The sequence below is a fragment of the Sphaeramia orbicularis genome, chromosome 2 (genome assembly GCF_902148855.1).
Source record: "Sphaeramia orbicularis chromosome 2, fSphaOr1.1, whole genome shotgun sequence".
Lineage (NCBI taxonomy): Eukaryota > Metazoa > Chordata > Actinopteri > Kurtiformes > Apogonidae > Sphaeramia > Sphaeramia orbicularis.
In genome coordinates this window covers 2,206,349-2,219,615 of record NC_043958.1, presented here as the reverse complement: position 1 = coordinate 2,219,615, position 13,267 = coordinate 2,206,349, and the positions used below count along the sequence as shown (strand labels likewise).

Genomic DNA, 13,267 nt, shown 5'->3' with positions numbered 1-13,267 from the left:
TTTACTTATAAAAGGCAAAATTTCAAATGGCTATAAAAACATCAATTTTAACTCAGTTTACATAAAAAGTCCCTCCAGGAATTCGCGATGTTGCAATCGCAACTATTAACGCAAATTCAACCAATCACCATGAATTCTGTGTGTCGCTGCAGTTTCGTCCAATCACTGCGAATTTTCCGCAAATTTGACCAATCACCTTTTTTTTATCCAAAAAAAAAGGGAAGCCACCTGGTGTTTGTCAGACACACTCACACTGATATATTATAAATATATTATAATAGTCAAAATAAATTCATGAATAAATCACAGTCATAATTGCAAGCATTTTCAAGCACTTCAACTAAAATTCAAGACTTTTCAAGGATTTCAAGGACCCGTATAAACCCCGTTACACACTATCCTTCTATTCTATTCTATTCTATTCTATTCTATTCTATTCTATTCTATTTAGCACACTTTAATAAGATTATATCGTCGCAGTCGGGCAGAAACCTCTTATGTCCGATACTGTTATTTTTCAGTAAACTGTAAAAACGATGTATATTCTAAATGAATGAATGGAGTTCAGAGCTGCAGTCACAAACCGTTTTCAACACTTTTTATTGGTTAAATATTTATAAAACCATCAGGCCAACGTGAAAACTGACCAACAGACCAAAAATGGACTTACGAGGTTTCCACCCGAGGTGTCTGAACCTACACATTTCTGTGACTGACCAGTTGGGAGAATCAAACTCCTCAACCTTTAATTTCAATCTAATGAGTCAAATAATGTAAAAATATCATCAGTATACAAGTGTGTAGTGTCTTCAGTGTTGATACCTTTGCGGTCAACTTTGAAGTCAATGATGATTGGCTCCACGGTGCCCTCACGATTCCGCCCCAGGCCCTCTCCGGTCCTCCAACCCATCTTTCTCATCAAGAACTCTCCGACCCCCCCTGACACCGGAGCAGCCCGAAGGAACTGGTCCTGATTTAAAGACAAATGGACGCAAAAAGGAAAAATACGAAGACGGGGAACTATTAAATCAAATATTTGGGTTTTTCTGTGCATGTGTTTCTGTCACATGTCAGGGTTAACCCTTTAACCCCTGACGTGTCTGTGGTGAGCCTTCTGAATGTATGATTTATTTGAAATATTCATAAAAGTTAAACCATTTGCTCAATATGACTGTTTTGAGTCCTGCATCACCCAACATGGTCCAGAAGGATTTTCTAGACATGATTATGCATTTGACTGAGCCAGACACATCTATGTATAAAATAAATCCAAAGTGGGCCACACAGAGAGGAGACCAGAGCATGCACTGCACATTATTTGGTTCTTACCAATATAAAAAAAACTTATATTTAGAAGTGTTAGATAATTTATCTTGTTTTCGTGTTTTATATTCATACATAGGTAGACATGCTTAATTCTAGATTTAACAAGAAAAGCACTCAGAGAGCGCAGACCTCTGCCAAGACAGATCCCGCCCCCCCGATCACCACCAAAATTCAATATTTAATCATTTCTTCCTTGTGCCAGTATCAACATTTCCTGAAAATTTCATGAAAATCTGTCCGTAACTTTTTGAGTTATCTTGCTAACAAACAAACAAACATGCACGCACACAAAGCAATGTGATCACAATACCTCCTGGCAGAGGTAACAATCTTAATTCAACAAATCTTGTCAAGTGAAACTATCTTACTGCATGGACACATATTTCACTTGTTATGAGTATCTTTTTCCTCAGATTTCGTGTCTTTATCTTGTTTTTCGACAGCCCTTTTTTGCAGTGTGTCCTCGGAAGGCTCTTTGCCCTCCCAAAGTTGCACATTTTTATCCAGGAGCGTTGTAGAACAATGAAGGTGAATAATAGCGGTTACCTTCTTCAGCCAGGCTTGTGGTCCACTCATGGACAGCTCCTCTGAACTGAGGACCTGGGCTCCAGTCGACCCAGTGAAAAGGCCCGGGACCGTATTGGACTGGGCCCAAGCATCCACCTGCAAAAACAGGACATTCAGGCCAAAGAACCAAGACCACTTCTGTTTATGGGAGTAGGAGATGATGTGGAAACAACAACAAAACAGAAACCACTGAAATACTATTCTAACTTAGATAGTGAAGCCTTAAGTTTTTTTTTTGTTTTTTTTAGAAGTCAGTAGTTAATGTTTTAAGATAGGATTCATTTGTTAAATCTGTTTTATTTTAACATTGTCAGCACTAAGTTCTCTCTGACCAGGATTTATTGTTTACCCTGTTTTAGTTTCAACATTTTGGTCAGCATGTTAAACTTTCAAAGACAGGAAACATCTGTAAACACAGGAGTTAGGTATTTTCTGTTCTTCCTTTAGATACACGTCTAAACATCCACACAGTCCCACACATGGTGTTGTCAAACACAGGAGAAAAGACGTAAACTTACTGTTGGCATAAGTTTACATAGAGATGAGGTCCCACACCTGCTTGACTTAGTTAGATAACGCTAATTTAAAGTCCAACCCATTTGTACGGGTGAGCCAGCCCACAGGGAAATAAGTGTACTACTCACTTTACGATCCGTGCTCACTGATGTTTGAGTCCTCAGCGCTGAGTATCTACCTCATTTGTGATCAGATTCAATTTGATCAAAATTGAGACAGAGATGAAACCTGACTCATCCTTTGAGCTTCCAATAAATGAACGTGTTAACGCCACAAAACCACACGCATCCTTTACTTCAATAGAGATATGTGTTTTTAAAAAATGAACTGAAATGCACTGAAATGTTATGCTGCTTTTGTTGTACTAAAATATGCAAGTTAATGGACAAAATAAACAAGAAAAGTGACAAAAATGAACAAATTAGCCAAGAAAATGAAGAAAATAAGCCATAAAATTATCAAAATATACAGGAAAATGAATAAAATATGGAAGAAATTGAAAAAAATTAATTAAGAAAATGAAGAAAATAAGCAACAAAATTAGGAAAATATGCAAGAAAATTAACAAAAATAAGTAAAAAAAAATAAAAAATAAAATGAACTGTAAAATTAACAAAATAGCAAGAAAATGAACAAAAATCAACAAAATAAGGACAAAACCAAACGGTCTAAAATCCCTTTTACAAATTTTCCATTTTTTTTTCTGCTCTTAACTCTGTCTCTTACCATTTTTAATATGGAGATGTATCTTTTTCACTTTTAATAGTTCCCAATACTATTTTATTTTTTTAAGTCTTATCTTATCTCATGTTATGTTTAATAAATTAATCCTATTACATGTTAAACTGTTGATGCATGGAATCCACTCCAGTGAATATGTGGGTTTTATGATAAAGAAATAAGATACTGAAGAAACTCCCACTGGTTTAGTGTCGGTTCGTGCATGACCAGGTGAATTGTGCATGTGTTCAGATAGTTGGTACCTGCTCTTGTGCTCTGCTGAGCATACAGATGGCACTAACGTCATAGGGGTTTTCAGCCAAACGCCTCTGAGCTCGGATCCTCTCAGTTACAGCTTGGGAGATATCAACATGCTGAAAAAATACATTTAAAAAAAGATAAAGTAAGTGGAATTTCATCACGAGTCACAAAGCAGTCTACTCCATCCATCTGTCAAACCTTTTAAAAACTAATATTTTACACAAAACTGCAAAAAAAAAAAAAACGCACAGACTGAAGTTTATACAACGCAATCACAGATTATTTTGACAAAATACTAAAAATCCCAAATTAAAAAGCAAAATACTGAGGAAACGGTAGCTTTCTAAGTTGAACAGTGGCGGTTCCATAAAGGAGGCTTAGAAGAACCCATTTTCCACCAACATTCCCAGGAACTTTTTTAACTAGGGCTGTGACGAATAACCGATTTGAAATGAGGCGAGTGACCACATGACGGTCTGAGCAGAGACAAAAACGCAGCGGTGACCTTTGACCTCTCACCTGCAGCGGCGGATCAGGGAAAACACTGTCATTATTTGGGCCCGACCCCGGCGGTTCCACGGGCGTCACTGACCCCGCTGCCGTTTCCGTTTCCCCTGATGCCGAGTTGGCTGAAGCGACAGGAGCCGCGGGCGGGGCTTTTCTGGACGAACATGGAGCTTTGTCCGCAGTTTTTCCAATGGGAACCCATTCTCCGTAAGCGCCCAAGGCCTCGCCCTCCTGGACGACGAAGAACAGGATTTACTCATCATCACTAATTATGTTTGTGTGTGACAACAGGCAACAGATGCATACACACAGTAGTTGTACAGGGTTTGGACACGATTTTCAAGGTCAAAATCAATTCTTGTATTTTATCCTTTTATTTAAGTTCTATCGATTCTTCTGTATTTTTATTTTTTTTATTTTTTTATTTCATTTTTTACAGTTGTTCTATGTCTTTTAATCTGTTCTTGTATTTTACTCTGTTATTTTGTTTTTTATTTATTTTTCTGTACAGCACATTGGTCCATTGTGGTTGTTATGTGCTTTACAAATAAAGTTGGATTGGAAATTCAAGACCTTTTAAGGGTCATTTTCACCTCATCACTGGGGTCAAATACATGTCTGCAGGAATACATAGACTCAGGATGAGTTTTATCACAATGATGTATGTGGTATTATGCTTCATTCGCAGAAAAAATTCTTAGACCACCCTTGTTTTCTTCAGTTTCTTGTTCATTTTAATGCCTGGTACAACTAAAAGTACATTTGTCTGGACAAACATGATAACAACAAAACTAGCTCACAGTAGTTTAATTTCAGAGCTGATATCTATCCATTTTCCATGTTTTTTTGATAAAAACCAAAATCGCTTCAGTTCTTCCATCAGTATCTATGGCACTGTACTGACAAAAACAGTGCTTTCAGACATTCCGTGTTTTCTTTTCTGTCTGTTTTAGTCACATGACACAGACAGGAGTTAGGACTGGATTACATAACCATTGTTTTTGACTTTTTATGGTCTTATATTTTTTCCGTGACTGTGTATCAGGGTGTTTGCTTTTTACCCAAATAAAAATTCCAGACTTTTTCAAAACTGATGAAATTTTCAGGAAATGTTGATACTGGCACAAAGAACTAATGGTTACATTTTGGTGGCGATCGGGGGGGGACTGATCTACCTTGGCGGAGGTCTGCGCTCTCCGAGGGCTTTTCTAGTTATTATTTTGATTTTTAAAAATCAAGCAGTTTTGGGATCTTTTTTTTCTAATCTATGCTTTCTTTTACACTTGGATTTGATTTCGAAGCTAACATTTGTGTGTAACAGTCCTGTATATTACAGATAGAGTAGTAAATGTTTACAGAACCTTCTTGCGATGTTGCGATCCTGAAGACACTGGGAACTCCTTGGCTATTCCTGCATCACTACGCACCACCGGACGAACAGCCAGATTCTAGAAGAAACAAAGTGATTAGAAATGTATAAAATGTATGTGTTTATACTTCTCATCCAACCACAATCAGATTCACTTTATCCATTTATTTGGACAGGTTTTTTATTTCAACGATGACAAGCCAGAATGAAACAAGGCTATTTTTAACTCTATAACGCCAAATGTATCATATTTGATTCATGAGTTTTGAAGCCCTCTACACGATCAGTGTGATTTTTTTTCTTGAAAAACCTGATATATACAATTAGACACATGCAATACACAGATAATCCACCAGGGGGAGAAATTCATTCTCCAGAGGCCTTTCCAGTGACACTACAAAACTGTCATTAATGAGGAAGGAGGCAGAACTGGGACAATTTTGAAATGGAATTACTAATTTGTTAGACATGTTTGTGTTATATTATGTTTTTGTTTGTTCAAAAACAATTATATTTGAGCATTGAGACTTGATGTATCAAATATGATAGAAAACTGAAACTCATACATGGAAATTGATATTTAAGAATTTTTTTTTTGGTTGATCAGAAGGACCAATAAAGGCTCCAATTTCAAAGAACTGGAATTTTCTGTCAATGACTGAAAGGTTCAGGCTTTACAGGGTTAACATGTAAGGAATAGAAAGTAAGAAGTTGTCTGAAAAATAATTACTCCAGTAAAGTATAGATAACCCAAATTTATACTTAAGTAAGGTAGTCAAGTATTTGTACTTCATTACTTGATGCCTCTGCATATTTGACATTAAAGAGTTAATGCAAACAAAGCATTTGTACAGTAGTTTGTTCCTTAATCCAATGAGAATTGATAATGGAAGTGGAATGGTTAAAGTTCCCATCCCTGTTACGTTAAACGTTTTGCCTTTTTTTCTTTTGTTCATCTGTCATCTTTTTCTTCACTCTTCATCTGCTGTTTTCTGTCACTTATTGTCTTGTGATGTATGAAATATATAAAGATAAAAAGGAAAGAAAAGAGGACACGGTGTAGCCCATGTGGACGTTACATTAATGCTGAAGCTGATAGCTTTCTGCTCTCGGAGAGCTGATCCTCCAAACGGTTTCCCATCATCCTCCTCATCCGACACATGAGGCACCGCCACCGGGAGTTCCCCTTTACTGTCCACGATCATCCTGCACTTCTACAGAAAAAAGACAAAAAAACACACACAACCTTAGTCACTGAGGTTAGGTTAGGTTAAATTAGGTTAAATTAAATTAGACTGAATTAGGTTAGATTAGATTAGATTAGATTAGGTTAGATTTAATTAGGTTACCTTAAAATAGATCAGATTAGATTAGATTCAATTAGATTAGGTTATATTAGACTGGATTAGATTAAATTAGATTAGGTTAGAATAGATCAGATTGGATTAGGTTAGGCTGGATTAGGTTACGTTAGATTGGATTAGGTTACGTTAGATTAGATAAAATTAGTTTAGATTGGATTAGATTAGAATAAATTATGTTAGATTAGATTACATAAAATTAGATTAGGTTGGATTAGATTATGTTAGACTATGTTACATTAGGTTAAATTGAAATTGGGTTATATTAGATTATGGTAGGTTACATAACAGTAGGCTATGTGAGATTAGATTACGTTAAATTAGATCACGTTGGATTATATTACATTACAAAATAAAATAGTACTAACCATAACTATAAAAACAGGCAACTACACATTAGAAAGTACCAGTAGAAATAAATTTTAAAGTAGGAACAATAATAAATAAAAATAAACAATTATGTTATTGTATAAAATACACCGTGTGTGTGTGTGTACATATATATAGTAATAACACATATATAGTAATAACATAACATACATAGTACATATATAGTAATAACAGAACTAATTATAATAAAGTAATAACAGTTGTATTAGTCATAACTATGTTTATAAGTAATAAAAATAATTAAAAAAGTTAAGGCCTAAAAGAAAAAAGACGGTTAATAATGAGGTTCATTGTAATTAAACCGTATCAAAAGCAGCGAAGAGGAAGTGACTGATGGTCCTGAAGGTTCTAATGGAGGGAACTGTTGAGTCCAAACCACTGCTGTGTTTTCCTCTGGGACTGTGGTTGAAAACCATAATAAATAAACTACCACCGGGCGGTCGGTCCCATACGTTCCACAGACAGTCCTTACATCAGTGAACTCTTTGATGCTGATGCTGTTGGCCTGCTTCTCCACTTTCTTCTTGACGTCCTCCAGAGCAGAGGCAGCGTTCTGAGCAGGAGCAGACGGAGGCTTGTTGGTGATGGAGGGCAGCGGCAGCAGAGACGACAACGTCCCAATATTAGACAAGGCTGCGGTCACTGTGGCTGGAAAAACATGCAAAGACACAAATTCAGCTGGTTCAGTACTGGTCTGATCCAGAACCACCGGTCCACATTTCCCCTGTGCATGCAGGCGCTGTGCGTCCAATGACCTGGACGGTACCAGGACTTAGAAGGATTCCAAAATGGACTTAGATGCTGACATTTCCCAACAGTACTCTAGACATGTTTTTAATATAGAATAGTGTTATATATACATTCACTGGTAAATATTTGTAATGTCTGTTTAATGGTTGATGAATTAGGACAAATTGACTTTTTAGCATGAATTTAAAACCTGTGTTTTAGGAATGAAGTCTGATGAAATTGCATTTTTTAGGAAACATGAAATTGGCATAAATACATACGCTTTTAACTATTATAATTACGAGCTAAGGTTACTTCAGTATAGCATGTAATGTAAAGGTTTTATATTGTGTGTGCACCTGTTCGAGGACAGCAGATGGGTTAGGGTTAGTAGCTTGTAGCTAACTCTGGTGCAAAGCATCTCTTCTCTTTGAGATTAATGTATTTGCACATTGTCCCTGACAAATAAAAAATAAACTAAACTAAGCAGGGGTGTCAAACATACGGTCCATGGGGCAAAAAACGGCCTGTGGAAGGAACTTGGGTGCTTCTATGAAACTGGGTTCATTTTGGTATCGGACACTTTTCCAGCTTTTTAGACCCAATAATAAAAGAGAGATGTAGACATATTTCCCCCCATGATGGACCTAATGATGACCTCAGATAAACGCAAAAAAAATATATACTCTTGCTCTGAGCCATCCCATAATTAATGAATTTTTTATCAAATATTTGGACCCAAATATGGACAGTTAACTCTACCTAGGTGTCAGAGCATTAGATCTGTAAACGTGTGTAAATGGTCTTCTATAGACTCTAAATAAAGACACTGTGTTAAATGTGTGGATCCTCGTGGTTTTTCTAATCCACACATGTGGGTTTGTCATCAGTCTCAGTCTCATTCCAGGTTTTGTGTAGAACCCATCGTGTCCACTGACATTACATGCAGAACCTGAACAGTTAAACACAAATAAATCGTGAATGATTTTGCAACAGCGGCTATTTTTGTGGAACACTCTGTCTTGCATAATTACTTCAATTCCCAAAATGTACCTGTGAGACAATACAGAGATATTCCACAAAACAGTGGTGTGTAATTTTTGTGTCCTTTTGACCGTGGTACATGCAGATTTTTGTATTTAAAATAATGTAAAATAATATAAAAATGTGTTTTCTCTGATAAATAGTTACTCTTTTATCTCAGTAAGTATTTATTTTTAAATAGATGCAAAGTGCTATGGGTTAGTCTACATCTGGTTTGAGTTTTTAGCCCCATGTCCTGTTTTTTGGACCAGTTTCATAGAAGCACCCATGTTTAAAATGCAGAAATGACACTGAAGACATTTCCAATCAACGGTGTCACAATCATTTTAGCTCAGGTTCCACATCCAGACCAATAGGATCTAAAGTGGGTAAAAACAGCAGAATAACCTATAAATGTCTTTATGCACCTTATTCAGACAATCACATGTTGTTTAGTTTCATTCCACATAGCTGCTCTTGTTCTGATTATTGTTTTTGTTCTTTTCCTTTATTCTTTTTTGATTTCTTGGGTTACATAAAAGCATTGTACAATCATGCTGGTTGAATTGAATAAATAATGACAACTCCAAATTCCAAATTCTAATATAAATAATATTATGGCTTTTAAAAAATGTTTTGTGTATTTGTAATGCACGTGTGTGAATAAGTTGAGCCATAATAATAATAATTATATATATAAGGTTCATAGAAGCTGTTTCTTTCACTGAAACTTTAGTTTTTACTGCTGTACATACAACAGTAAAGTATAAACCAAAGTGGTCGTATTTAGTGTGACCTTCCTTTTACTCTTAACACGTCTGTTTTTTTTCACTTTGTGATTTTTGGTTCCAGGTTTCATTCATCTCATGCCAGATGTTTCCATAGCTGCAGCTCTAGAGAACACACTGATTCTATGCAGAAACAGCACATATTAAATCCAAATGTGTGTGTTTTCCACTGACACAGAGCTTCAGCTTTTGCTCAGAGGTTTGAGGGGCGGACCGGAGGCTGTGGTGGATGACGCAACAGACACGGAAACGATAGACAGTCAATGACATGATGCAGAGCAGAGGAAGGTTGAGGTGGTACCGGCGGTCATACTGGCCATGGCGGCGTTCATGGCCATAGTGGGCAGGGCCAGCGGGAGAACCGACGACCTCAGGCTGGCTGGGATGGGCATCCCTGCTTTGGCACACATGGCAGCAGCGTTGGCTTTGGCAATTTCTAACAACTGTTCCTTATCTGAACAAACACAGGAGAAAGAAATACATAGAATTAGTAAATAATCAACAGGATGGATCCACTGGAGGTAAATTCAGCTGTAAACTGGAATAAAGAGCCTGGCCAAAAAAAAAAAAAACTTCACAAACAGTAAGACCCTATTATTATTATTGTTACATAAGATTTATATAGCTTATTATTTACTTATATATGTTGCTATATTTCCATTACTATTACCACTTTATAATAACCCTATATTGATATTTTCGATATTTTTTACTTTTATATACTTTTTGTGGTTTTAGATGACAGACAGACAGACAGACAGACAGATATAGAAACTGTTGTTATTATTATTGTTACATATCCTTTTACTTTCTATTTCTTATATGTTTCTATTTCAGGAATAAAGGACAAGTTGTTTGTCTTTTTCAACATGTCTGTTTCACAGTTTTACTTTTTTTTTTACTCTTCAAATACTCGTTTAATCAAATCGAATACAATAATCGATAACTGCAGCTCTGCGTTAACTTTGATGAATGATCAGTTTGATGAATTTGGTGTTCTGTCATTTTATGAGGTGGGTTTTTTAACAGAATGTGAATTCTCTCCATCCATCCTGCTGTGCTGCTTTCATTTTGAATCTCCTTTAAAGGGATTTGTCCATGTGGACGCACAGATATGTGGAGTTTAGCAGGAGATGAGTTGCTTTGGTAAATACTTGGTACTTTGGTAAATACTTGACTATAGAAGAACATAAACACAGGCTCCACACAAAGACTACAACAGCCCAGATGACCCTCTGGACTGGGTTTTCTGTGGTAGTGGTCTGTGTTCTGTCTGACCCAGTTCACTGATGCGCTGAGGGCTGCTGGTGGAGCTGCAGTGTTTCCAGGTGGGGGATCTATTTTTGCGGAGGATGAGTACAGGGGAGTGGCTGGGCTCCCTTTTCCACCGGTCTCTCTGGCTGTATTTATTCCTCTTCCGACCCAGTGACGCCGACCGTGAGCGCGACCGCCGTGACCTCCGACCCTCAGACCTGCACAGACGAAACACTGCTCAGGATATTTGCAATTAGGATAAATCAATAAATAATATTTCTTTGGAATCATACAGTCGCAGAAAAAATGATTAGACCACCCTTGTTTTCTTCAGTTTCTTGTTCATTTTAATGCCTGGTCCAACTAAAGGTCCATTTGTTTGGACAAATATAATAATAACAACAAAACTAGCTCATAATAGTTTAATTTCAGAGCTGATATCTATCCATTTTCCATGTTTTCTTGATAAAAACCAAAATCACTTCAGTTCTTCCATCAATATCTATGGCACTGTACTGACAAAAACAGTGCTTTTAGACATTCCATGTTTTCTTTTCTGTCTGTTTTAGTCACATGATACACACAGGAGTTAGGACTGGACTGCATAACTCTTGTTTTTGATGACTTGTGATGGTCTAATAATTTTTTCCACAATTGTATATTTGCTCTTTTCTTATTTTCTGATGTATTGGTGATTTTATTCAGATTGTTTGCACTGAATGGGGTGGCACTGCGAATATGATTGAACACACAAGAAATGAAACAATACAATGATACAATGAAACTGTGGAGCACAGAACACAAATATTTCATGAATATTCACAAAAATAACCCAAAAAGTTAAGGACGGATTTTCATGAAATTTTCAGAAAATGTTGATACTGGCACAAGGAACAAATGATTACATTTTGGTGGTGATCGGGGGGGGGGGGGGGGGGGGGGCTGATTTGCCTTGGGGGAGGTCTGCGCTCTCCCAGTGCTTTTCTAGTTTGTTTTTGTTTTTTTTCCTCTGACTTCTATGACAAAATACTTAACAGTCCATGTCTTGCTGAAAACTCTGTATTCTGAATGAGTCTCTTTTTTTTTTTGGTGTTATCTGACACCTTCATGGGCTGAAAATGATCAACGATCCAATCAGCGCATTAGTCTTATGCTAAGTACGGAAAGTAAGTGTGAAAAACCTAAATTTAGCAGATCCTTCAAAATAAAAACAGTGTCGTTGTATTGGTTGCATCTTTTTAAATGATATACAACATATTTGCATTGACTTTTAATTTTCCAGTGACCTCATGGGGGCCAGGCAGGGTCAGCCATCGGGCCGCATGTGGCCCAGGGGCCGTACAGTGCCCAGGTCTGCTCTAAAGTCTGGTTGTATTTGGCCAGTAAAAACGACACTAGGTCCACATACAACAGTTACGATAAAGGGTTAAATACGTCCAACATGTACAGGCTGGTCCTACCTGGAGCGTGATCTCTTTTTCCTTAAAGGGCTCCTGGACCTGGATCTGGACCTGGATCTGGATCTGGATCCTCGCCTCCGACTCCGACATGGCGTCCTGGATCTTTTCGTTCTCTTTGATGACTTCTGCTCTTTCCTCCTCTGTGATGAGCTGGGTGTTTTCCGTTTCTGTTTTGTCGGTGACATAACACTGGGGGAAGAAGACGACTGACGCGATCCTGACGACTTTAACTTGGGGGGGGCCGGCGTCTGGACGTGGGTCAGTTTCACCACATGTGGACTTGTTCGTTGTGGACTGGGATGTGGCGGATCCTGCAGAATCAGTTGTAAACAGACATTAAATACATGTTTCTGGGGTATATGTTTGGTTACTGTCTTGGTTCTCTGATTGCTGTGATTGGAGGATTTTGATATGAAGTGTTGAATTTTTTTTTTTATTATTATTATTATGTTGTCGAGCTTGTTTCACGGTGTGTTTTATTTGATTTATTCTGATTTATCCACTGATGGAACAAGACATTTGCGGGTTTGAGTTTTATATACATATACTTTGTAATCAAATATGATAAAACATAATAAAAATTAAGAAAAAAAAGAAATTGGGGTAAATATTTCAGTGGTTAGAAATATAGACAGTAGTAATGAAAACCAATAAATAACTACAACTCCAAATTTTTCTTTTTGTTTTAGTGCAAAAACAAGTTCCACTGTGATCATGTTTATATTTACAAACTAATGCATCTACAAAGACTTAAAGCATTTAGTAAAATTGTACTCATTTTTCTGAAGACATTTCAGGTTTAATTTCATAGGTTTAAAGTCACAGTTCATGTGGTGGAAAAGGGGCTGACGTGACTTACCCATTAGTTCTGTCATTTCCTCTTTCTTCTCTGCGTTGGAGTAAATCAGCCTCTCAGCTTTAACGGTTCGTCCAATAGGAGAACACTGACGGCTGGTTTGGATGAACTGTACAGATTCATTCGACACCGGATTCTTC

At 37.1% G+C, this 13,267-nt stretch overlaps 1 protein-coding gene and 1 long non-coding RNA gene across 2 annotated transcripts in view; one reads left to right on the top strand and one right to left on the bottom strand.

The window, feature by feature from the left end:
• The window catches only part of LOC115433018 (uncharacterized), a 22,345-nt gene extending 13,925 nt beyond the window's left edge, over window positions 1-8,420 (top strand). The window contains exons 2-3 of the long non-coding RNA XR_003937293.1: window positions 8,086-8,095; window positions 8,410-8,420. This is a non-coding gene — a long non-coding RNA (uncharacterized LOC115433018). The remainder of the gene's footprint in view (window positions 1-8,085; window positions 8,096-8,409) is intronic.
• sonb (SON DNA and RNA binding protein b) overlaps window positions 1-13,267 on the bottom strand; it is a 15,619-nt gene extending 2,352 nt beyond the window's left edge. Inside the window, exons 1-11 of the mRNA XM_030153094.1 lie at window positions 13,131-13,267; window positions 12,272-12,582; window positions 10,836-11,029; window positions 9,859-10,011; window positions 7,490-7,665; window positions 6,346-6,480; window positions 5,259-5,345; window positions 3,910-4,128; window positions 3,393-3,503; window positions 1,873-1,989; window positions 823-970 (exon numbers count right to left, since the gene is read on the bottom strand). Coding sequence (XP_030008954.1) covers window positions 823-970; window positions 1,873-1,989; window positions 3,393-3,503; window positions 3,910-4,128; window positions 5,259-5,345; window positions 6,346-6,480; window positions 7,490-7,665; window positions 9,859-10,011; window positions 10,836-11,029; window positions 12,272-12,456 — 1,525 coding nt within the window. The 5' untranslated portion in view covers window positions 12,457-12,582; window positions 13,131-13,267. The remainder of the gene's footprint in view (window positions 1-822; window positions 971-1,872; window positions 1,990-3,392; window positions 3,504-3,909; window positions 4,129-5,258; window positions 5,346-6,345; window positions 6,481-7,489; window positions 7,666-9,858; window positions 10,012-10,835; window positions 11,030-12,271; window positions 12,583-13,130) is intronic.